This window comes from Acinonyx jubatus, chromosome A2, assembly GCF_027475565.1.
Source record: "Acinonyx jubatus isolate Ajub_Pintada_27869175 chromosome A2, VMU_Ajub_asm_v1.0, whole genome shotgun sequence".
Classification (NCBI taxonomy): Eukaryota; Metazoa; Chordata; class Mammalia; order Carnivora; family Felidae; genus Acinonyx; species Acinonyx jubatus.
In genome coordinates this window covers 46,770,740-46,795,843 of record NC_069383.1, presented here as the reverse complement: position 1 = coordinate 46,795,843, position 25,104 = coordinate 46,770,740, and the positions used below count along the sequence as shown (strand labels likewise).

The following is a 25,104-nucleotide window of genomic DNA, read 5'->3' as shown; positions in this document are numbered from 1 at the left end:
CTGCTAGAACTAAGATTTGAGCCCAAATATGTTTGTATTCAAAAATCTACCATTTGTTAAACGTTTACTGTTACCCAGGCATTGTCCGTAATGGCTTAGCCAGGCTAGCCCATGTACACCTTGTAATAATCTCATGTTAAAATCGAAGGAATAAACCAAGGGACCATAGGAAATCTCCCCAATGCCATGGCTAGTAAATGGAAGAGCTGAGATTTTAGCCATGCCTATTTGACTCCCAACACCCATCTGGATTCTCATAAAAGATTCTTGGTTTCAGAGCAACACAGGAAAATTGGGGGTAGAAAATTATTTAAAGCAAACACAAAAATCTAGAAAACTATAACTTTCGAACAATAAAAGGAATAAGGTAGAATTTTATTTAAAGGTAGGGGGTGGAGAAAAGCATAGAGAGCACAATAAATTATACAAAATAAAGAGACAAGAATAAATGTACTATCAGCATAATTCTAAATGAAACAAACTCACCAATGGAAAAGAGCTTGAAAGATCAGGATATGCTGTTGATGAGTAACACTTAAATATAAGGATATAGAAAAATATGAAAGTGAGGGGATACAAAACTGTATCCAGGCAAGTATTAACTACAGGAAAACTGACAAAGCTAGAATAATAGCAGGCAAAATAAATTTTGGCAAAAATATTATTAGTATGATATGATAAAAGTATATATAAAATTCAGTTTTTGGTGAACCTAAGAACAGAGTCTCAAGGTAAAATATTTATAGAACTGTCAGAAAAGAATTGACAAATATGTCACTATAATGGGAGATTTCAATACAGTTCTCATTGTGTCAAGCAGACACAAAATGAGTCAAAACCTAGAAGAATGTAGCAACAGAGTTAACAGGTTTGTCTGATGGATGTGTGTGTATCTGCACCCAGCAATTAGCATCTTTACTTTTCAGGCACTCATTACATATGCAGAAATTGATGGCATACTAGGCCATAAAGCAAGTTTGGCAAACTATGAAAAATTATACCATACAGAAAGCGGTTCTTTGGCCACTCTTAGATGTCAGTAATAAAAGATGAATTATCTTCACACATACTTTTAAGTAACTTGTGGATTAAAGAAGAAATCATAATGGAACTTAGAAACACTTGGAACTGGATAATAATGAAAAGTCTTGCCATTTTTCTAGAGTGATCCATGGAGAGCTTGTGTTAGAGTGGGGGAAAAAAGACTGGAAATCATTAAACCCAATTCTTCCTTAAGAATTTAGAAAAATGAATTAACACTGAATAGAACAAGAAAATAATAAAGGTTAGAGAAGGGGAAAAAAAAGGAAAAAAAAATACACTAGAGGCCAGCAAAGCCAAAAGTTTGTTTTTTGAAGACTAATGAAATAGATAAGCCTCTGGCAGGATCATCTCTAGGAGGCAAAAATGAACAGTATAGGAATGACACATCAGGCATAGTAGAAATAAAAAACAAATGGAAAAATCTGTGAGAAATTTATTTACTCTTCGATTTAAAGAAAACAGGCAATTTCCTTAAGAACGTTATTTTATATATTATTCATTATATATTATGTAATATATAAGTATATTTATTATGTTACTAACTATATATCTCAATATATAGTAATTACCAAGATATTTCAAAAAGAAACAGAACACGTGAATTGACTATAATAACTATTATAAGTAATTATCAAGAAAAACTTTTTAAAAAACAACAAATATTAAAAAATAAAACCCCAAAAACTAAAAAGAGGCCTACAAAATTGGTCTGACAGCAGGTTCTACCAGACGTCCGAAGAACACCATGTTAACCATTGTTAAACTCCCCCCAAGGTAGGAAAGGATGGTAGGTTCCCCCACTTATTTTGTAAAAACAGTATAAACTTGATACCAAAATCAGACAAGTAGAGTATAAGAAAGAAAATTAGAAGGTACTCTCATTTATGAACATAAATAAAAAAAAAAAAAAAAAAAAAACCAAAACATACTAGCAAACCAAATTCATCAATATCTATCTGAAGTAATGCCTCATGACTAAATTAGACTTATGCTAGGAATATAAAGACATTGTAAGATTAGAAAACTTACATATGCAACATATTATGTTAATAAAGGAGAAAGACCATATTATCTCAGTAAATGAGAAAAAATGCATTACAGTTCTATACTTGGGTATTAATGATTTCAAAACAAAAGCAAAGAATAGATGTTAGATAAACTGTTAAAATTGTTAACAGCTTACCAGGGTTTTCAAATATAAGCTCAACATGAATGTTAGTTTCATTGATAACTCAGTAAGAAAAAATAAAAGCTTTTTTTTTTTTTAGAATAATACTAACACCCACAGAAACTACAATAGCAGTAAGCTATGTTAAGAATACATCCTACAAAAGATACAAGGATTTTAAAACTTTACTGAAAGATCTAGAAGATCCAAAATGTAGAGGTATATTGTCTTGTGGATAGGAAGACTCAGTGTCATAAAGATGTCCCTTAATCCCAAATTAATCTATATAGTTAATATTATCCCATTCAAATCTCGACTAGTTTTTTCATGTAACTTGACAAGTTGACTCTAAAATACACATGGACCAAAGAGTCCATATGGCAAGAACAGTCATATTCACAAAGAAGAAAACTGCCGGGGGGTGGGGGCTTCCCCTATGCAGATACATTTTAAGACCATTAATTAAGACATGTGTGGAAAGGACATAGGAATAGAGCCCATAAACACTCACGCATATATGAGAGACATCATAGCACAGGGGTTAAGAGCCTGGACTCTTGGGAGTCAAGCCTTCCTCCCAAGGTTCAAATCCCAGCCCCTCCACTAATTCACTGTGTGATCTTGATCAAGTTACTTAGTTTTTCCCTCCTTCGATCTATAAAATGAGGCGACAGTACCAACTTCATAGAGTTGTTTTGAGGTTTGAAATGAGTTAAATTTTAGAAAGTCTGGCACATGATGGATAGTATGTAAATATTTGTTAAGTAAATGAAAAAATTAAAAAATTGATTTGGCAGTGGTGGTATTGTAGCAGTAGAGAAAGAATGAACTATTCAAAGAATGGTACTGAGATCACTTGGTTATTGATGTAGAAAAACAGTTGAATCTTTATATTTGAAATAGGAATCAATTCCCAATTGACTGAACATATGCCTATGGAAACCAAAAAAAAAACTCTTACAAGTGTTGGAAATGTTCTTGGCCTCTTTGGGGGCTACAATACAAGCCTTCCCCCCCACCCCCCTATAAAAACTTGAAGGAAAAGTTGATCAGTGATCTGAACTGAACCCCCAAAATTGAAGTGTGCCTGCTCTTATAAGGATACCCATCCACTGAATGTTTTTACACCCAGTTCAGTTAGGCCACAGGCTTTATTTTTAAAGTACTTGCTTGCTTCATTCATGGTTCTCAAATTTGGACCATATTAACATTTTAAAACTTTTTTTGCATCGTGATACTGTGAAAAAGTAAAAGAAAACTAGAACTCAGGCTGAGGTTTTTTTTGTTTTTTTATAATACACGAACAACAGTTGTAGTATCTGAAACAGTACTCTCCTTCGGCAACTTTCTGTAATGCAGTTAGCGCGTTGCAGTTGGTAAGTGGAAGAAACGGTGACGGTACAATGAGATGATCTTACTGGTTGATCCATAGTATTTCTCAGCACATCAGTGTTTTGCTCCAGCAAATAAAAGCAGATGAAAGCGTATGTGGAAGCAAGCCATGGGAGAATACGATGCAGGTATACCGTGTTTCGTTGCACTTCGTTTTATTGCGCTTCACAAATACTGTGTTGTTTTACTAATTGAAGGTTTGTGGCAGCCCTGTGGAGCAAGTCTGTGGGCACCATTTTTCCAGCAGCATCTGTATACTTCGTGTCTGTGTCACATTTTGGTAAATCTCAGAGTATTTCATACTTTCATTATTTATTTGTTACGGTGATCTGTGATCAGTGATTATGACTCACTAAAAACTCAGATGGTAGTTAGCCTTTTTTAGCAATAAAGTATTTTTTAATTAGGGTAAAGTGTGGACATAACTTTGATATGCACTGGGAAACCAAAAAAACTATTTGACTCTTTTTATTGCGATATTCACTTTATTGCAGAGGTCTGCAACCGAACCCCCATGTATGAGGTGTGCCTGCTGCTATAAAGATACCCATCCACTGAATGTTTTTATACCCAGTTCAGTTAGGCCATGGGCTTTATTTTGGAAATACTTGCTTCATTCATAGTTTGTGCATTGGGCTTTTGTCTCCATATTAATCCTTCCTTAGTCCTCTTAGGTCAAAGTTTACACCTTCGGGAAAAAAAATCCTGTATTTATAGTGGTATTTTAATTATTTGGAGCAAACACATCTTTGTTCTAGTTACCAGGTTGTATTGTTTGAGTAGTCTGCCTTTAACATTTTTCCCATAAGCCCTGTTACTTTTAGTGTATGATTTTGTAGACAGCAAGGACCATCAAAAATGTGTATACTATATTATAGCTGAAGTATCTGGATGATAACTTCCTGCAAACCTATAAGAAAAAGACAAAACAGAAAATTTGGCAAAAGTTACCAGTCAGTTCGGGGAAAAAAAGAGCCCCAAGTGCCAGATGTAAGTTGGTGTACTTACTTGGTGGATACCTGTGTAAGAGCTCTGTGCTGTCTACATCCTACAACTCCGTAATTCCACTCCTGAGACCAGGCCTCCGGGGAGTCTGTCAGTGAAAGAATGGATACATACACTGCAATATGCTTATGTTAATGGAATATTATACACAACAAAAATGTAAAAACCAGAGCCTTATTAGCAGTTGTAAATCTCAGGTTGAAAAACACAGTTAGAAAAAGCATACTTGACGGTAGCATTTGTATAAAATTTGGAACACAGAAACAATACTATATGTTGTTTTGGAATATGTACTTATGTAGTGATAGGTTAAGAAAATGTCCAAGAATGAGAAACCCCAAATTCAGAGTAATGGTTTCCTGCTGGAGTTGGGAGAAGGGATTATAATATTTCAAATAACATGGGTTGATAGCAATTTACATGAGAAGGACCCTGGGTTTTAAATGATTAATTTCTCAGTATGAGCCGAAATTACATGGCTGTAAAATAAGAAGTGCCCATTTTAAATCACATAGGTACCGTGAATTGTTAATTCATGTGGAGTATTTTGTTCAGTGCTTCATTTAAAGGGGTATTCCAGTAGACCAGGGGACTGCTGGAGCCAAGTAAGTAGGATAGAAAGCAGGCTGAAAACCATGTCAGAAGCCAATTGAGGCAAGGTTATTTAGACAGCAGAAGTCTTAGTGGCAACAGAAATTAGTGGTTGAAAGAATATTATATGGATGAAATACTTTATCTTTTTTCCGTTCAGTTTTGTCCATTATTTTTACTTACCAAATTATCCTGTCAGGATATGAGAGTGATAAATACTAATTTTGCCTGTAAGCATATTTACCAAGCCTGCTAGCTTTGTGGCGTGTGCCAATTTGACACATCAGTGGGAGTGTTGAGCAGTTTGATTTCTGCTTGGGTAACTTCCTAGCTGCTGGGCGAGTTACTTAGCCTTACCGAAGGCTTTACCATTTATCACAGTGAAAAAGAACTTTCTGCAGTGATGAAAATGTTTTGTATCTGTGCTAATAGAGGGGCAAATAGCCACGTGGCTTTTGAGTGCTTGAAATGTGGTCGTATGACTGAGGAATTGTATTTTTCTTTTATTTAATTGTAATGAATTTAAATAGCCACATGTGGCTTGTGGCTACTGCAATGAACAATGCAGATTACAGTGAGGATAATTATATGCACCCTAGTATTTAACTTCCAATAAAATCATGAAATACTTTATAAATACCAAGTGGATGATGGTATATTTACTTGTGTATGTGTATGTATTGTGTAGGGTGGGATAGAATTAAAATAAGTATTCAATACTCACATATAAAGATAGTCTTTTAAAAGGTGATTCAGGGGCACCTGGGTGGCTCAGTCGGTTGAGTGTCCGACTTTGGCTCAGGTCAGGATCTGACAGTTCACGAGTTGGAGCCCCGTGTGGGGCTCTGTGCTTACAGCCCAGAACCTGGAGCCTGCTTCAGCCTGCTCCCTCTCTTTGCCCATTCCCCGCTTGCACACACTCGCTCGCTCTCGCTCTCTCTCTCTCTCTCTCTCTCTCTGAAAAATGGATAAACACTGAATAAAAGATTTGAGAGGTGATGCAGTATTGTCCAGAATTAGAATTTAAAAGCTGCTTTTGATTACATTGATCGGTGGCATGAACAGAATAATACTTGTGTGAATGAATGACTATTTTGGAGAGAGAAATATCTGTCCAGATTTGTCACTTAATTTTGAATACTGGTAAAGTAGTGGTTCCTCAGATTTGCTTTTGGTGTAATGGTTGTTCTATTTAAACTTGAAAGTACTTTATAGTATAATTTTGCAAAGATTATTTCCTTAACTTCTTTGAGTAATCAAAATGTGGGGCGCCTGGCTGGGTCAATCGGAAGAGCATGCCTCTCCTGATCTCCGGATCATGAGTTTGAGCCCCACGTTGCGTGTAGAGATTACTTTAAAAAAAATCAATAAACTTAAAAGGTAAGTAAATAATCAAAATGTAGTAAACAAATCCTTATCTTTTACTTAGATATGCCAAATATGATCATTTAAAATACTGATTTTTTTCCTGAAAAGATACATTAAAGTCAAGAAGTAAGAATTTTTTATTACAGCTGTCATGATATAAATAAGCATAAGTGTTTCAGTTTTTCTGGTTTTGTTCTTTTCTAGCTGCATAGATGAATGGTTTGAAGTAAATAGATCTTGCCCGGAGCACCCTTCAGACTAAGCATCAGCTTCCTGTTTTATAGGTAATTCTCCCTTTTTCTGTTCTAATTGGCTTTTTAATTGTTACCTGAGTTATACATTCTCTGCCACCATTTTTATTCATTTATTGAAGCGTGGGTATGTGCGTGTATGTATCCCAGACATTGTGTTTGGCTACTATATAGAAAACTCACGTGAAAAGATATGTAGAAAACAACTTTGCTGATTCCTGAAAAGAGTCATACATTGAGTAACTTCCCCATTCTTGGTACTTTAAAATACATTGGCTTGTTTAATTTTAGTTTAGTGCTTAAACCCACGAACTCTGTGGTCGATATATTACTTCATACATGTACTACATATTAGTACACATTACCCCATTTTACCCCTGAAAACCTCAAGGCCTAAGTATTTAATTTCATGACTTTAAGAAGCAATATGCATAATAGTCAAAGGTCATGTATTTAGCAAACAGAATCAAATTCTGTACTCTTATCCCTCACTTTACAAGTATATTCTTGGGTAATGCAATATATTGTAATTCTAATCATAATAATTAATTAGCATTTATGTTGCATTATGTGCCAGGCATTGTTCCAAGCATTTTACATCTATTAATAACTCATCTAATTGTTGGAACAACCCTTTGAACTCAGGACTCTTGCTATTCCCATCATATAGATGAGGAAACAGTTAAAGAGAGGTTAAGAAACCTGACCTGTCAAGCCGAATTCCTCGGTAGAACTGGGATTTGAACCTAGGCATATTATCTCCAAAGGTTGTGTTCTTAGCTATTTTGCTGCTATTAGGTAGGAGCGTTTTCTTCAAAAAGTTGCATCATGCATTCATTCATTCAGTTCAATCTTTCACCTTAGTATCCTCAGCATATAATAAAGTGCCTGTCCGTACAGTAGGAGGAAAAAAGAAAAAAAATTGAATTTTAAACCAAATACAGAATTTGTTTTGGTCTGCTGATTTAGCTTATTCATTATTCTGCGTTATCTAAAAATGTTCAGTGAATTGAATGATAACCTCACTTGACTATTGCTTTTTTCCACATTCTGTGAAGTGTGTTCATTTGACTTTCAAAAAAATAGTTAACTTAAATGTTATCTGCATATATGTGAAAAGCTTTTTACACGAAGACTTGGAGAAATGACATAAGCATTGGGATTTTACATCAAGGCATAACATGTTAGCGGATCCTGGAATCGTTTCAGGAGTTGGAGCCTCTGTGTTCAGAGGTTTAAGGTAGCAATCGACAACAGTCTTTCCTGAATGGTTAAGACCAAAGACAGGAAACTGGAGCAGAAAGTTGCTCTTAATGATGATGATTAATAGCAGATTAGAATATTGACAGGAGATTTGAGGTAACTTAATAGCCACCATAGCAACCAAAGAAAGAGCTGCAACATTAATTGAGGCCTCTGTCACAATTGCAGTCGGGTATGCGTGTGAAATGTGAAAGCCTTGGTGAACTGTAGGGTACTAGAGGACTGTCAGCTTTTGAACCTTCTACTGTGAGCTGATTCAGACCACTTTGACACATTTGAAATATGAATTGGGATAAGATGGCCATGTAAAGAAAGTGTGGCGATAGAGTGATATTTTGAGTATATGTGCATAAATGTTTTTATTTGGCTGTGAAAAGGTTTTTTGAAGAGGAAGATGCTTTGAAATATCCTCAGTATAACCTTATGTCTGGGCCAATAAACTAAAACTATAGCTAAAACTGTAGCAGCATTTTAAGAGAAGTACTAAAAACCAATGCTGATAAAATGAAATTTTTATCATAGTGTTTTACGTACCAAGGTAGTATGTCTAAATTTTTCACCTGTGGGTAAAATTAGTCTTCTATAGGCAGTAAACTTTTCTGTGTGAGGTTGAATTTTATGGTTAAAAATTTTATTTTATAAAAAAGTTTTGGAGCACCTGGGTGGCTCAGTCAGTTAAGCGACCAACTCTTCATTTTAGCTCAGGTCATGATCTCATAGTTCCTGAGATTGAATCCGCATCAGGCTCTGCACTGACAGCACAGAGCCTGCTTGGGATTCTCTCTCTCCCTCTCTCTCTGCCCCCCCACCTCACATTCTCTTTCTCTCTCTCTCTCTTTCAAAATAAATAAACTCTAAAAAGTAAATAAAATTTAAAAGTTATTTCATGATCTGATCAGCTAAATTCCTTTAGCGTCACAGTGAGTTATGGGGTATAAGGAACATGCGTCTCATCTCATAGTCATTATGCATATTGGTCTTAAACAGCATTTCAGTTTCATTACCTATGTATTGGTGTTATCTTTTCATTGTTTTTGTTTTTGTTTTTTTTTCTTTTTGTATATAGAACCTGAGTTTGGTAACAGCTGCCTTAGAAACTTTAGAAATCAATGGAATCTGTCTCTGTGGGTCTTGAGTCATTTTTAAGAATGTATAGACATGGAATGTCTTGATTCTTTTATATTTTTGCTCCTGTTCTAACTGCTCTTATTTGTCACATGATAAATTCCTCCTATCCCATTTGATGTCCCAGATTAAACATACAGGTTTTGGTTTTTGTTGTTTTTTTTTTAAGTATTTTTTAAGTTTATTTGTTTCTAGAGAGAGAGAGAAGGGCAGAACAAGAATCCCAAACAGGCTCTGTGCTTAGTGCAGAGCTGGACACAGGGCTTGAACTCATGAACCATGAGAACGTGACCTGAGCTGAAACCAAGAGTTGGATGCTCATCCAACTGAACCATCCAGGAGCCCCTAAATGTATGGGTTTGAGGAGTATTTCTTGTTAAGACATTAAAAAAAAAATGTAGCAACACTTGCAACATTTCTGATATTTTTTAGCATAAGAATTTAATGGATGGCCCAAAAGAGATACAGGACTGTCTAAGGTTTTGACAGGTACCTTTGTCTAAGGTAAACAGGAAACTGTTTACCATTTTTATTTGGTGATTTTAATTATATGGGGGAAGGTTAATAGGTATGCATAGGTATGTGTGTGTGTGTGTGTTTTCTGTACTCTGGTCTTAATTGTGGAGGGAAAATGACTGTGATGTGGTAGATATTTTTCATGACTGTTTTAAGCTTTAACTGGTCCTGCTGTGTCCTTTACCTGTTCTTTTGCAAAACATTGATTTCATGAGTTTTCAGAATAGTAAGTAAATGTATGAAAACTTATAGCAACTAAAGCAGTGTTCCTGGGGAAATGGATGTTGTATTTTGATTTGTATTAGTATTATGAACCACTGCTTGAACTTCATGTGTCTGCTTCTCCACAGGTTTTCTTGTGTTTTCAAGATGCTTGAAAAACTGAGAGGAGATGAGGATCTGTCTCTGGAAAAAGAAAAACAAAACTGCAGGCATACTCAGCCAGAGATCTGAGTTCTGTGAGACTTGGTAACGCAGAGATGGACAATCACACGGGGAAAAACCCTGCTGAAGAGAGGGCAGTTGCCACAGAACTCAGTGTACCGAACATGCATATAGAGGACACACAGGGATTTTGAAAATGCTGCACCTCCCTTACTAGTCATCTACATAGGTAATACTGATAAACATTTTGTATTCAGACGCCAAAGTTAACTGATTTAAAAGTTGATTTTATTAAGTTCTCTAGAGCTGCGCAACTAGTTGTGTTCGACTTGTTTTTTTCTTGTTTGGGGTCACTTTATTTTCCCCTACATGATGTTTCTGTATTCGTCTGTTCTTAAACTGAAGACCACATAATGTACTTCCTATAAATTAAAGTCTTAAATGTGAAACCAAGAAATGAAATCAAGCAGTAAAACATTTTCTGAATGTAGACCATGATCTCAAGTTCTTCTATTTTTTCTCCTATGAGTAGAAAATAGACTTCTGCATAGGGGAGCTAAAATATGTTAGTATTTTAAATTCAAGGTTTAACATTATCAGAATGCAGTCCAAAGAGTAAATCAAGTTACATAATTACATTTTAATGAACTGAGGCTAAGATTGTCTATTGAATTGCAATTTATTACACGTGTTATTTCCTCTTAAGTAAAACTGCTCAGTAGTTAATCAGTAATGAATCATCTTGCAGCAGCTATGCAACTTTTTAAAAAATACAAATTACCAATTTTAAGTGCTGCCAGCTATAATAACTTTGTTTTAACGGGTATTTTTGTTTGTTCTTTTCATGTAATTATTTCATTGTGCTTTGCATCTCCAGACAGTTTTCCCACATTTGGGTAGAATGTTTAGCAGGTTGTAAACTTAGTAACTTATGAAAAGGGTAAAATTTTCTTGAGTGGAAACTTGGAATAACTTGAGGGACATTTTATATACTTTTAAAAATCAGAATTTAATTGGGATGCCGGATTTATAGCAATTTGCATCTTTAATTTTCCAGATAATCTGGAAGTTAGTGTTTGATAAATGATTTTTTAAAGCAAATATGAAGATTTTGTTAATTTATAATTTATTAATGTGTTATTACTGTAATTGAAAATGTTATAGATAATAGACTTTTAAATTCAGTCTTGTGTAGAAAGAAATGTATTAAGCAAAATTATGTGAATAAATATTCCCACAAAATACATCTGAATGGTTACAAAATACTGGAAGAGAGCTATCAGGCTACAATAGTGAATGTCTTTTTTTTTTTTTTTTAATCTAAAAAGATACCAATAAGTAGATTTCATATTTTCAACATACAGGGAAAATGTTATCAGTGAACATTTAAGCAGTGCACTTTACTTGGTATAATTGAAAGTTGCACAAGTACTGTTTCCTTATTTTACGCTTTCTTTAACGTATTTAAGTATTTGCTTTTCTATTTAATGCTGCTACTCTTACTCTCAAAATTTTTCCCTATCCTGCTTCTGTTTCATATTTTTTGAAAGGGCACGTACAGGAGCAACTGCTGCTACCCAGAAAAATTGGTGTTTTAGAAACAATTGAAAGAGTTTTTCATTGCTTTCTGTGTGATTCCAGACCAGATAACATTTTCCCTAAAGTTATGCTGTGAAATGCCTTTTGTTATGCTGCAATTGACAAAAGCGTCCCAAACCTCCATTGTGACGGCTGACAGCACGGTTTCATAGGTGCTTTTTAAACCAGTTATGGGAAATACTCTTCCCTCACGGAAAATCTTTCCTTCAATTTTCTTCTGTTACCATGAAATCTTAGTATGAATCCATTTTGTTTCACATTTTTAATTTTGTAAGCTTCCACACATAACACATGTACCCGCTCACCCCAGGAAAGACCTCTTAGAGTATTTTGTGAATGATTCATTTTTCTGGAAGATGATTTTCTGATATGTGATTTACTCATTGACTTTTTAATTTTACAGACTTTAGTTCTTTTCCTTCTGTGTCCTGTTCCATATCAGCCTCTCTCGCTCAGCCTCTGACCTACGGTTCTGTGCTGCAGCAGCTACAGCAGAAGAAAGTTCAGTGTTTGTTAGTTCAAGTGCTCCTTGATTATTATATTTGTCTAGAACAGTACTTACTTAAAATCTGTTTATAGCAGCCCTTTTGTGTTAAAATTGATAGAGGTTAGCATTTTTTACTTTAGGTTCAGTCTCTATCAATGACTCCCCAGAAAGAAGAATTTAGGAATTGAAAATGTTTTTATGCCCAGATGCTCTGGTTATTATTCAAAGTCAAAATTGCTACTCTGGAAAATATTATAATATTCTACATAATGTCACTTACAATATTTGTGTATCTGTATGTGGACACTGAATAGCGTAAGTAGGATACAAAAATCACATTAGATATTTAAATATGTTGCTTGAAACTACTGACAACTGAATATTATGGAGACAAAATAAAGATTGAAAACCTAGCTATCAAGTTGGTGATTGATAGCCTTCCAGAATCTTTGTAAATACACGTTTTAAAATGAGATCGCACTTGCGTAAATAGAAAGCAATATGTTCTGAAATTTCACTTTAGTGCCACTCTTCATAATGGGTTTATTGCCAATTTTGACTCGTTTTACTTTGATCTGGCTTTTTGAATTTTGTTATTGTTATTGCCGGAATGTATAAGAGATAGTAAAATTATCCTGTCTTTGGGCTTTTTGCCAGAGAAATTAGCTAAACCTAGTCTTAATCTATGTTTTTCAGATCTGGTTATAAATCTGATATAGATCGTGTTTTAAGAGCAGTGTTTGTGATTGAAATATAAGTAATGAATTCTATAACTGATTTTTTTGTGGTAGCTGAACAACATTTAAAAGGCCATATTGTTAACTCTTGCATGCTATATGGGTTTTGGTTTCTTTGTGCAAATCTTCTGTTTCTTTTAAGTGATACACAGTTATTTCTGTTCTCACCACTAAATACTTTATTAGAATGTAGCCCAAACGAAATGCCTGAGGATCACTGTCAGCATATTTTCAATATGTATTTTGAAAAGATTTCAGGTTAACAAATGTATTAGTGAAAATGGCAGATTCCTTTTCAAAGTTTATTTTACTTTCCCAATTTGGGTATAGTGAAGTTTAAGGGCAACTATTTAAATTAACATACTATAGCAAGACTAAGAGAAATGTCTTTAAATGAAAAGACAGTAAATTAAATGTAAATATTACCTAATCTTATTTACTAACTTGGAGAGCTGAAGAAGAGAAATTTCCTAAAAGTAAGCTACATTTGAGCAAAGCATGAAACTCTTTAAAAATTCAAGAATAATTGAATTTACCATCTGATTGACATCCCTTTTATGCATTGATAATAATATCCAAATCATCCTATTTTTTCACAGAGGGGTTTCCATATAAATCAGATGAACTTTGTAAGACTTCATAGAGGTAAATGTTGCGTATTAATTGTGAGTACAGTCTGTGAGCTGCCGGAAATCTTCTAGTTCATTTGGGCCATTTTCTTGCAGTTTGATTTATCCTGAGGTGAACTCAATGCATATTGACAGTGTGTTAAATGTGAAATGTCCCTTGTTCTTGTACAGGTATTTTCTAAGTTAAAAAAAAAAAAATTTTAGCATGCTGATACTTTTATCTCTGACCCCATCACTCCCCCCTTTTTTGAAGTGCGTAACTTCTGATTTTTTTCTTTACTATATTGTGAATGACAATAGTTAAATTATGTTTTACTGTTCTATTCCTCTGTATCCAGACCTTTTCATTCTGATACTAAATTGCTACTTGTTTTGTTTTGTTTTGTTTTGTTTTGTTTAGAGGAAATTGCTACTTGGTATACTCCTAGTAGTGATTCTTATTCATGAACAGCTGAATAGGTAAAACTTTTGGTAATAATTTACTCAGGCAGTACTTGGAGTGCCATATTCTGGGAATGCTGTGTTGAAGCTGGGAAACTGAATGTTCTTTTTCCATCATAGAATTCCTGAATTGAATGGGAAATACCTGGTCTTTGAAGTTCAGCTGATTCTCTGGAAAGAACTAGAGGCATTGAAGAAAACCAGATATATTCATATTAAGTTTTAGCTGAAAATGCAGTATGACTAAGGGGAGTTGGTGTATTTTCAGATGTGAAGCCATCATTAATTTTAGACCAACGGCTAACAATAAGATAAATTGTTAGTTGTTTATAGGGAAGCAAAGAGCAGTATGGCATAAACTCATATCTCAGAAATGAAAAATTTCAAAGTAAGATTGCAGTATTTGATTAACCAACATTGTGCTTCCTAGCTCTGCCCTGGACTGTGAGGCCGCTGTCAGGACTGCAAGTCTTAGAATCAGAAGTGACTGATTTCTCCTATTATTAAATTCTCATGCCTTCCCTTTTGATTTGATATGCTGAGATTGACTGATGGTTTATGTTTATAAACTTACAGTCCTGCCTGTACCCTGTTACCAGTGACCCTGGTGCTAGCATCTTGAAAAGGTTATGTTATTAGTCATTAGCATTTTGAGCATGTGTGTGCATAGAATACAGTTAACAGACCCTATAGGGAGATCAAGAGATATTTTGGAATTTGATGATGATATTGGTCTTTATTACAGAAGTCCATTTCATTTTATTTCTTTCCAATGATTATATGAGTGTCTTTTTTTTTTTTTTTAAAGAACATCACAGTAATAGTATTTATTTCCATTGGTTTATTCATGGTTTCAACAACTCTTCTGTAATACCTCTTAATTTCCTCTATTAGAAAGTATTTTCCTGTTAAATAAGGCATCAAAAGCATCCATCAGAAGAAATCTAGAAAATGTATTAGGAACAACTTGTATTAGTATGTTCTAAACTAAAATGGAATAATTCATGATTGATATTTTAATAAATAAAACTTCCGAATGATCTTGCCAAATTATCCTGTTATTTAGAAGTATAACATAAGAGAATGCTTTCAAGGAAATTTGTCATATCCACTGTAATGCCTAGAAGTTGACAGTACATTATAATAAAACTGAGAATTACCTGATTGCTGAAAGGTTACCACGAATTAACTGTTGTCACAGTTTCTTTATCTATTTTTGTATACCCGTTAAGTTAAAAATCTACAATAGCTTGAGAAATTACGTAATGGTAATGAACAAAGAAAGAGGTCTTCGTTACCTTAACCAGGAGTAAAAATGTACTTTGAAATTTCTACTGTGAAACCTATTTGTAAGTTTTTTAATTGAAATATGATTGTAGTAGAGCCATTAAGTTTTGGGGTGGGGTGGTCTGTCAATGTGTAATCATAACTTTAAAAATTTAGACTGTATTTAGTAACATTCCATCATGTTTTTGAAAAGGGAGTAATTGATCTTTTGAAGTACAGGTTTCATGATGTGTAAGAGGTATTGAGCTTTGTAGCAGAGTGGTTAAGAACATGGGTTCTGGGGCCAGACTGCCCAGTTTTGCTATCTTTGTGACATTGGGCGAGATGCTTAACTCCTCTGTGCCTTGCCTTTGCCTATAAAAAGAGGTAAAAACAAACAAACAAACACAAACAAACAAAAAAAACTACTGCCTACCTCCAGGTTGTTGTGAGGGTTAATTGGGAAGGTGCACGTATGCAACAGACACACAGCAAGCACTTCATGATGTTAGTGGTGGTTAAAGATGATAAAAATATTTGTGCTTATCTATAAATAAATAACTTGTCATTCTCTTCAGTCACGAGGTGTAGAAGTAATGTCTTAAGCCTTTAGCTGACGCATTTAAGAAACCTCTGTATATAATAGAGGGCATTGTAGATTCTGTTCTTGCTTACAGATTGACTCTTTCAGCAAGTATGCATTAAGCAGACTTGGTTTTATGGACTGTTATGGACCAAGAATACAGAAATCCAAGATAGCTAGCCTCTGAGACCTTAATTAAACTTTAGTGGGTGAAGCAAATAAGTGAGCAAACCTATAATAATATGTTGTAATAATTGTTATAGACACATACACAAGATGCATATGGTCATTAGACCATAGGTCATGAGACTAGGCAAGAGAATGATTAAGTCTTTAAGAACAAATAGATCATACATAGCTCCAGGGGGTATGGATAAAAGGACTTGTGGAGTGGGAAGTGAGCCTAAGGCAGAAAGCATAGCACACACAAGCAGGACATTCTTGGAGTGTTGCTATGTCTAGAGAGGTAAGCAGGTGGCAAATCACGAAGGAATATACGTCCCAGACTACAATTCAAGGGTTTTAAACAGGAAAAAGACCAATTTACCCATACAGAAGAATGAAACTACAGGCAGAGAGACTTTGTTGGAAAATTTATAGCAGTTCAAGCAAGATAATGAGGGACAAAACCAAAGGAGTGACAATAGGAAAAAGAAAGATGGAGGCACTTACAAGTTTTGAGAGCAAAATGAACTCCACTTTAGTAGTCATTTAGATGTGAGGATGAAGGACAAGACCAGGACAACTCCCGTCTGTCCTTTTGCCACAGCTTGGAGGGTTGACTCTTAAGGACAGAATATTTCCACTTGGGGAAAGCTGATTATGCCAGAAATACTCCCTGGAGAACCAGAGAGAAAGATTATCAACTCTAACATAAATTAGATCTGAATGGGAGGCAGAGCCTTGAGAGAGAAGCCAGGCAGTTGGCAAGTTGTGAGAAAGCGAGAGAGAGAGAGAAAGAGAAGGTTTAGGAGTGCTCTAGACACAAATGTTGCCAACACTGTTAGGGCAGTAAGTGCACGCGATAAGTAAGGTACACTTTTCTAGTGCAATGACTTCTAGGTCGGTTGAGTTGGGCCTTCTCCCAGCCGCTCCCCCCACCCCCATATTCCCCCTTAACATCCAATACCTGTTGGAATAGGGCCATGCTTTCCCAGCTTTGTCTAGTGAAGTGCTGAAATGCATTCTGAAGCATTCATGAGGTTTTCTCTCTGGTTCATTTGTCCCAAACTCTTTTCATTATGCCGGTCTTCTCAGACATTCACAGCAGAAGTAAGCTATTGTTGGAAGTAGAGTATTCCAGAAGAGGCTTATTGGTTCCTGGAAGGCTATGGGTTGCCCGTGGGTGCACTATGATTATCTTTGTTTAGCAGACAGAGAAAGATGACTGATAAACTTATATTTAGTTCCTGGAGAAGCAGCAGAAACCTTGGGGCATGCTTGTATTATCTTAGGTCAAGGACTCCCCCACAGACTCCCTCATCTAATACAACATATCTGTAGGAACACCAGACTTTCACAGGTTTCTCCAGATTGGTTCAAAGATACACCTGTAGATAACTTGGAACTTCCTAGACCAGGAATTCCTACAAAGCAAGATCTGTGAGAATAGTAGAAACTTAACACCTTAGAGGGAGTTGTCCTAAAATGTAAAAAATAAAAAAAAAAATAAAAAACATAAGTATTACTGCATGATTTAAGATTTGATTTCTCACATAAAATGAAAATAATTTTTCTGCAATATCATACTGATGCTGTAATTATAAGACCATTCCGCCATATAGTGCCTTATTTGTCTGGTTCTTTTCCATGAATTCATGAATTCAATGTTCATTATTTTATCAGCATTAAAAAGTACTTGACCAAAAACTACAACAAAGTCAGTTTAAGACTTAAATCCTTCGGGTGCCTGGGTAGCTCAGTCGGTTAAGCCACCAACTTTAGCTTAGGTCATGATCTCACCGTTGATGAGATCAGGCTCTCTACTGTCAGCACAGAGCCCACTTTGGATCCTTTGCTCCCTCCCTCTCTCTCTGCCCCTCCCCTGCTTGTGCGCTCTCTCTGTCTCAAAAATAAGTGAACATTTAAAATAAAAGACTTAAAGCCTTTCTGACTGGCTCGATAATTTAGTGGCTGGATAACTGAAAACAAAACTGTTTAGCTTTGTTTACATAGTTAACAATGTAAATTTGTATTTCAGAAAAATGTCAAATAACTGTCATAACGTTTTAAAGTAGCTCGTTTACGGGCACCTGGGTGGCTCAGTCGGTTGGGCGTCCAATTTCGGCTCAGGTCATGATCTCGCGGTCTGTGAGTTCGAGCCCCGTGTCAGGCTCTGTGCTGACCGCTCAGAGCCTGGAGCCTGTTTCTTATTCTGTGTCTCCCTCGCTCTCTGACCTTCCCCCCCATTCATGCTCTGTCTCTCTCTGTCTCAAAAATGAATAAATGTTAAAAAAAATTTTTTTTAAATAAATAAAAAAATAAAGTAGCTCGTTTATAACTGAAATGTTGAAATGTTATCAAGTCTGTAAATGTTAAGGATATTCATTATCCAAATATTCGGAAGATATCCATCAAGGAAGTCAAATAGTATATAGTTCATCATTTTGGGAGCTCAAACATTGTGAAGGCTAAAGGCCTTAGGGTATTTAAATATCCAAACTATTGTCATTTTAGCATGTAATCAGTATAGAAATTATCAGTGAGATTTTAGATATTTTTCAGTCTTTGAAATCTGATGTATATTTTATACCATATCTGTACTCGGAAATAGCGGCATTTAAGTGCTCACCAGCCTTATGTGACCAATGGCTGATAGGTCTTACATGAGCCTGGGAGTTTGGTTTTCCATTCCAATCTATCCTCACCTAAATGTTTTCAAAGGTCTTATAAGTCCAACTTGGTAAAGACCTGGGTCCTAGAAAGTTAATTAAGGACTGCATGAGCAGAGCTGGTCCTATGTCATTACTAAATGGAGTCCGAGTTTCCTAATTTTTTCAGTGAAAGAGGCTGGAAATACCTGGAAAAGGTGGAAAGTCTGAGGAACCTCTGTTTGCTTTCCCAAATGCCACTAGCTTTTGTTATGACTACAGTGTTTGGGTAAGAACACACAAGCTCTGAATAACTGAGCTGGTGTGTTTGTGATGACCCACGGGAATTGTGAGCAGTGCTGATGAATAGCTCCAGTCCGACTTGTCCCCTGTGTTGAGCTCTGCAGGGACAGTTGCGTGAGTTTCAGGCCTTCTAGCGGTAGTTAACTTTGTATCACATCCATGCTTAAACCGCGAAACTTGTCCACCAGACACTCATTCACAGAACAGACTCTTCAAAATCTAGCTTTGAGAGTTACCAGTAGTGAAGTCCGAGCTGTGTTCAGTAAGATGCTCCCTGGTTTGTGTGGGGAATTCTGTGCTCAAGCGCCCTGTGAAAAGGAGTCAGTGGTGGAATTGCCAGGGAGTTTACACACGAGGGATGGGTATACCGTGGAAGACAGGTACTGCACTCTTCAGCTGTGGGATCCCCGTACGTCGGTAATCCTTAACACTTGGCTGAACATTAGATCAACTCAGGAGGTAGGAAGGGAGGACAGTTTTTTCAAAAAAATTATTAAGGCCTTGGGGTGCCTGGGTGGCTCTGTTGACTAAGTGTCTGACTCTTGATTTCAGCTCAGGTCATGATCTCGTGATTTGTGAGATTGAGCCCCACGTTGGACTTTACATTGGTAGTGGGGAGCCTGCTTGGGATTCTCTCCTTCCTCCCTCTCAAAAATGAATAAAAATAATAAGGCCTGACCCCACGCCAGAGACGCTAAGTTAACAGTTGTGGTGTGATCCTGTTGCACAGCCAGGGTACAACTTTATCTAGGGTTTTCTCACACATTCCCCAGAGTGTCGGCCATTGGAGAGGAAAGTGCCAGGCCTGTCGTAGACCTCTACAGCCAAGATCTAGCGACACTACCTCCGGTTCTCTTAGGAAAGAGACTTGATCAAACTTTTGGCTCTTTTTGAGTGAGAAAACTATCCTCTATCATTGCCCATTCTTCCCATCTCCCTGGTTCATAGAATAAACTGCCTGATGGAGCCAGGCTGAGGTCCTCGATGATTTCTTTTATGTTGCGCACCCAAGTTGGCAAATTGCTAAAAGCCCTTTCTGCCTCCAGAATGTGGCTCTGACAAATCAAAAGTTGCCTTTTAGGTTCCTCTTTCTTCCCTTGGCATTAAAAAACCTTGGACGTCAAAATTGAGCCTTGATGTCTTTGTCTTACGCTTATCGTCTCTCCCTACTGAAGCAGCAGCTCCCAGTGATTCACTAAGTTGCCATAAACAGCCAGAAATGCAAGGCATGAAAAATGTGGCAGTTAACAGTTCAGAAATCACGTTCTGCTGCGCTGACATCGATCACTAGAGAGCGCCTGTAGGTCACTGCATGTGAGCATGTGAGTAGCTGTAGTCTGATTTTCGTTCTTAGAGTTCTGTTGATAATCCTGAAGTCTTCTCGGCCTGAAGAATATGCGGCAGTTGCTTGAACTGGAATGCGGGGTGAGTGAAGTGTTGGTTCATTCATTTAGCCTTTGTTTTTTGAACACTTGATAGATGCAAGATACTGTGTGAGACACTGCATGTACATTGACGGGGAAAAGCGAGTTTCTGCCCTTAGGGAGCTTATGGTTCTGTAGTTTTAGCAAAAGCTGGTGATCAGGCGTGACATAGCAAGTATGTAAATAACACAGCTGTGTGAAACCTCGTTCTTGAATAAGCATTTGTTGTCCTATCTCTCAAGGAGTACGATTATTAAAGTCACTGGAAACTACTTGATCTGACTGTGCATCTGTTAACAGTTTTACGCTTGTGCCAGACCCTGGTCCGTTGTCAGTGCTGCTAAAACAGGTGAAAACAGATGAAAGTACAAAACACACTAGGATTGCAGTGGAGACAGCCAGACAGATGAGTTTGCGCATTTCTGTTTTTTTAGAGGCCTGTTTTCTCAATGAGAGTGGGGATCTATTTATTCCTAATCAGATTTTTTTCTTCACGGCTTTTTAAAAGCAACTCCAGTAAGTGATAGTTTACGTACAACAAAACACTCTTTGTAAGTGTCCGGTCTGATGGGCTTGGACACATACATACACCTGTGCTGTCACCATAGCCAGGATAGAGAACATTTCCATCACCCCTCAGAAGGTACCATAGGCCCCTTTATACCTTGTTCCCACCCATCCACCCTCAGCCCCTAGGCAGCCATTGATCCGCTGTGTCGCTGTAGAGTAGATGAAAACATTATTTGTGTAAGGCTTGCGTTGCTCAGCGTATCTGTGAAAGGCATCAGCGTTCCTGCTTGAGTCGGTTCTTTTTTATTGCCGAGTATTGTATGAATATACTACATTCACTCATACTACATTCATTGTATGAATATACTCCAGTTTGTCATTCACCAACCCATGGGTGGACACCTCGGCTATTTCTAGTTTGGGCTGTTATGAATGAAGGGACTGTGAACATTGATCTATAAATCTTGATGGGAACATGTGATTTCATCTATCTTGAATAAATAGGAATGGAATAACGGAGTCACAAGGTAAATATTTGTTTCCGTTTCTAAGATAACTGCCAAACAGTTTTCCAAAGTGGCTGTACCATTTTACATTCTCACGAGTACCGTATATGGTTTCCCCTACATTATTGCCAACATTTGATACTGTCAGTGTTTTGAATTTTGGCCACTCTAGTGGGTACATAGTGGTATCTCACGATTTAATTTGAATTTACGTAACCACTAATAATATTCCCAGCTTAACACCTGTTGCTCCTGTGTATTTTCTTTGGCGAAAGGTCTAATCAGATCTTTATCCCATTACTTTTAACAGTTTGGTTGAGGTATAATTTACATACCACAGAATCCAATCATTTAATGTGTTCTCAGGTTCGTCCGTGTCTAGCGTGTGTTAGTAATTTTAAGTTTTTATTTAAATTCTAGTTAGTTAACATACAGTGTAACATTAGTTTCAGGTGTCCAATGTAGTGATTCAACACTTGCATATATCCCTGCTGCACATCACATCAGATGCTCTCCTTAATCCTCATCGCCTGTTTCACCCATCTGCCCACCTACCTCCCCTCTGGTAACCATCAGTTTGTTCTCAACAGTTAAGAGTCTGTTTCTTGGTTTGCCTCTCTCTCTTTCTCTCCCCCCCCCACCCCCCAGCGCTTTTCCCCTTTGCTCTTTGTGTTGTTTCTTGAATTCCACATATGAGTGAAATCCCATGGTATTTGTCTTTCTCTGACCAACTTATTTCACTTAGCATTATACCCTCTAGCTCTATCCATGTCGTTGCAAATGATGTGTTAGTAATTCTTATTTTTGCTGAACAGTATTCTGTTGTATGGATATACCACTTTGGTTCATTCACCAGCTGATGGAAATTTGGATTGTTTCCACTTTTTTGGCTATTATGAATGATGCCACTATGAACATTCACCTTCAAGTCTTTGTGTGGACATGTTTTTCATTTGTCTTGGGTAAGTACCTAGGAGTATTGCTAGGTTATATGCATGCATCCGTACATACCTTCCCATCCTGGGATATGGTGGAGGCTTACTCACTCTTATCCCCAGATCACTGTGTTAAATTTCCACGGTTCTGCTTATCTGTTGCTTGCTGCCATCAGTATCTTAACCTCAGGCTAGCTACCATGTTGGCCTTCCCTGACTGCCACTAGCATTGATGTTTCCAGCAATACCTGTGACCGTGAGTTTTTCCCACATTTTGCTCCAAAAGCAGTTGAGCCCCCGCTCCAGCAAGGAGGCTGCAGGTTCTCACAGCCTGCCCCTCTCCGGTGGAACTATAATGCCCCAGAACTTGGGAGGCTGTGGGGGGATTATGTGTGGGGCAGAAGGGCGGGGAAACTGCTCTGGGCTAAAATGCCAGATTCACACTGTTTCTTACTAAGGATCGGTAGGTCTTCTGGAGTAAACGTTTCTGTTTGTTGCATGCCGTTGGTCATTTTCCAAAGTTCTAAAATCATTGTTTCAACAGTTTTCTCAATGTTTTTCACTACTTTCTGGGGAGAAAATGTGCCATACTCGTTTCCCAGTTATTCCCAAAGTCTCATGGGGCTCCTTATTTTTAAATTGGGTTGTAAGAGTTCTTTATATGCTCTGCATGCAAATATTTTTATCAGACGTATGACTTGCAAATGTCTTCGGTCTATGGCTTGCCTTTTCAATTTCTTAACAGTGGTTTTGAAAGAGCAAAAGTTTTAAATTTTGCTGAAGTCTAGTTTATTAGTTTTTTGTTTTCCTGTTTATGCTTTTAGTCCTGTTTAAGAAATTTTTGCCAAATACAAAGTCACAGAGATTTTCTCTGTCGCTCTTACATTTGGATCTGTGGTACAACTCAAGTTAATTTTTGTGTATATTGTGTGAAGGTATGTATTGATGTTCATGGTTATCCATATGACTCCAGTTTGTTCCAGATTGTTTGTTCTAATGACCATTGAATTAACTTGGTATCTTTGTTGAAAATCAAAAAGCTTTATATGTGTGGTTCTGTTTCTGGGCTCATTTTTGTTCCATCGACTTATATATATTACATTATCTTGATTACTGTGTATTTATAAAAGTTTTGAAAGCATTGTTTTCAGTTTTGAAACAAACTTTTTCTGGGCCTAGAATTCTAGATCATCTTTTTTTTTGTTTGTTTTTATTGTCTTTTAGTACTTTAAAGATACTCTCCCATTATCTTCTATCATACAGTAGCTTCAGGCAAGAAGTTTGCCATCATTCTTTGTAAAAAAATTTTTATGTTTTATGTGTTTGTTTTGTTTTCGGTTTTTTGGGGTTTTTTTGAGAGAGAGCATGAGCAGGGGAGGAGCAGAGGAAGAGGGAGAGAGAGAATCTTAAGCAGGCTTTTCACTGAGCATGGTGCTTCATGCGGGGCTCCATCTTACAACCCTGGGATCATGACCTGAGCCGAAATTAAGAGTTGGGCACTTAACCAACTGAGCCACCCAGGTGCCCTTATAAGATTTTTTTCTTTTTTTTTTTTTTTGAAAGTTTATTTTGAGAGAGTGGGGGAGGGGCAGGGTGAGAGGGAGAGAGAGAATCCCAAACAGGTTCCATGCTGTTAACATGGAGCCCATTGTGGGGCTCAGACCCACAAACCATGAGATCATGACCTGAGCTGAAATCAAGAGTCAGACGCTTAACCAACTGAGCCACCCAGGAGCCCTCCCCGCCCCATGTAAAAACTTTATAGTTGAGACTATTTACATACTATAAAATCCACCATTTTGAAAGGTACAATTCAGTGCTTTTAGAATATTCACAAGGTCACCACTGTTTAATTTAAGAACATATACAGCAGTCCAAAAAGAAATCCCTGCCCATCAGTAGTCATGCTCCATTCTTCCCTCCCTCCCCATCGCCTTTCTCTTGGTAATCACTATTCTACTTGTCTCTCTTTAAATCTGCATATTCTGGACACTTCATTAAATGGAATCATACAATACGTGTCCTATTGTGTCTGGTTTCTTTCACTTAGTGCAATATTCTCAAGGTTTATCCATGCTGTAATAGGTATCAGTGCTTAATTTTTTTAGATACCTAAATAGTATTGTATGGATACATCACATTTTCTTGATGGATATTTGGGTGGTTTCCACTTTTTGGCTATCCTGAATACTGCTGCTGTGAGCCTTTATTTGAGCACACATCTTTTTGTGAACATGTCTTCAGTTACCGTGGGCATATACCCAATAGTAGAATTGTTGGGTCATATGTATGGCAGCTTTGTGTTTAACTTTGTGAAAACTGCCAAACTTTTTCCAAAGTGGTTTCATCATTTTACATTCCCACCACAAATATGTAAAGGTTTAAATTTCTCCACATCCTCACTGACACTGGTATTTGCCCATCTTTTTTAACATAGCTAACCTAGTGGCTATGAAGTGGTATCTCGTGGCTTTGATTTGCATTTCCATGACTAATTATGTTCGGTGTCTTTTCATTTGCTTATTGGCCATTTGTGGATCTTTGGAGAAACGCCTGTTCAGATTCTTTCCCCACTTTAAAATTATTTGTCTTTTTATTACTGCGTTGTTTTTTTTTTTAACGTTTATTCATTTTTGAGACAGAGACAGAGCATGAATGGGGGAGGGGCAGAGAGAGAGGGAGACACAGAATCTGAAACAGGCTCCAGGCTCTGAGCTGTCAGCACAGGGCCCGACGCGGGGCTCGAACTCACGGACCGCGAGATCAT

At 36.9% G+C, this 25,104-nt stretch overlaps 1 protein-coding gene and 1 long non-coding RNA gene across 5 annotated transcripts in view; one reads left to right on the top strand and one right to left on the bottom strand.

Moving 5' to 3' along the window:
* ZNRF2 (zinc and ring finger 2) overlaps window positions 1–25,104 on the top strand; it is a 133,380-nt gene that overhangs the window by 83,560 nt on the left and 24,716 nt on the right. Inside the window, exons 4-6 of one of the 4 annotated variants that reach the window (XR_008296749.1) lie at window positions 6,773–6,852; window positions 10,074–10,336; window positions 14,121–15,185. Coding sequence is in view for 1 of the 4 variants with exons in the window: in XM_027075194.2 (XP_026930995.1) it covers window positions 6,773–6,830 (58 nt within the window). In the remaining 3 variants the exon portion in view is untranslated. Of the gene's footprint in view, window positions 1–6,772; window positions 6,853–10,073; window positions 11,354–12,109; window positions 15,186–25,104 lie in introns of those variants that run through there. The other 3 variants (XR_008296748.1, XR_008296750.1, XM_027075194.2) reach the window with 3 other exon arrangements.
* On the bottom strand, window positions 1,416–17,497 carry LOC113604094 (uncharacterized). The gene is made up of 3 exons (XR_003425911.2): window positions 16,979–17,497; window positions 4,613–4,697; window positions 1,416–4,514 (listed from the first exon to the last, which is right to left on the bottom strand). It is a non-coding gene; the product is annotated as an uncharacterized LOC113604094 (long non-coding RNA).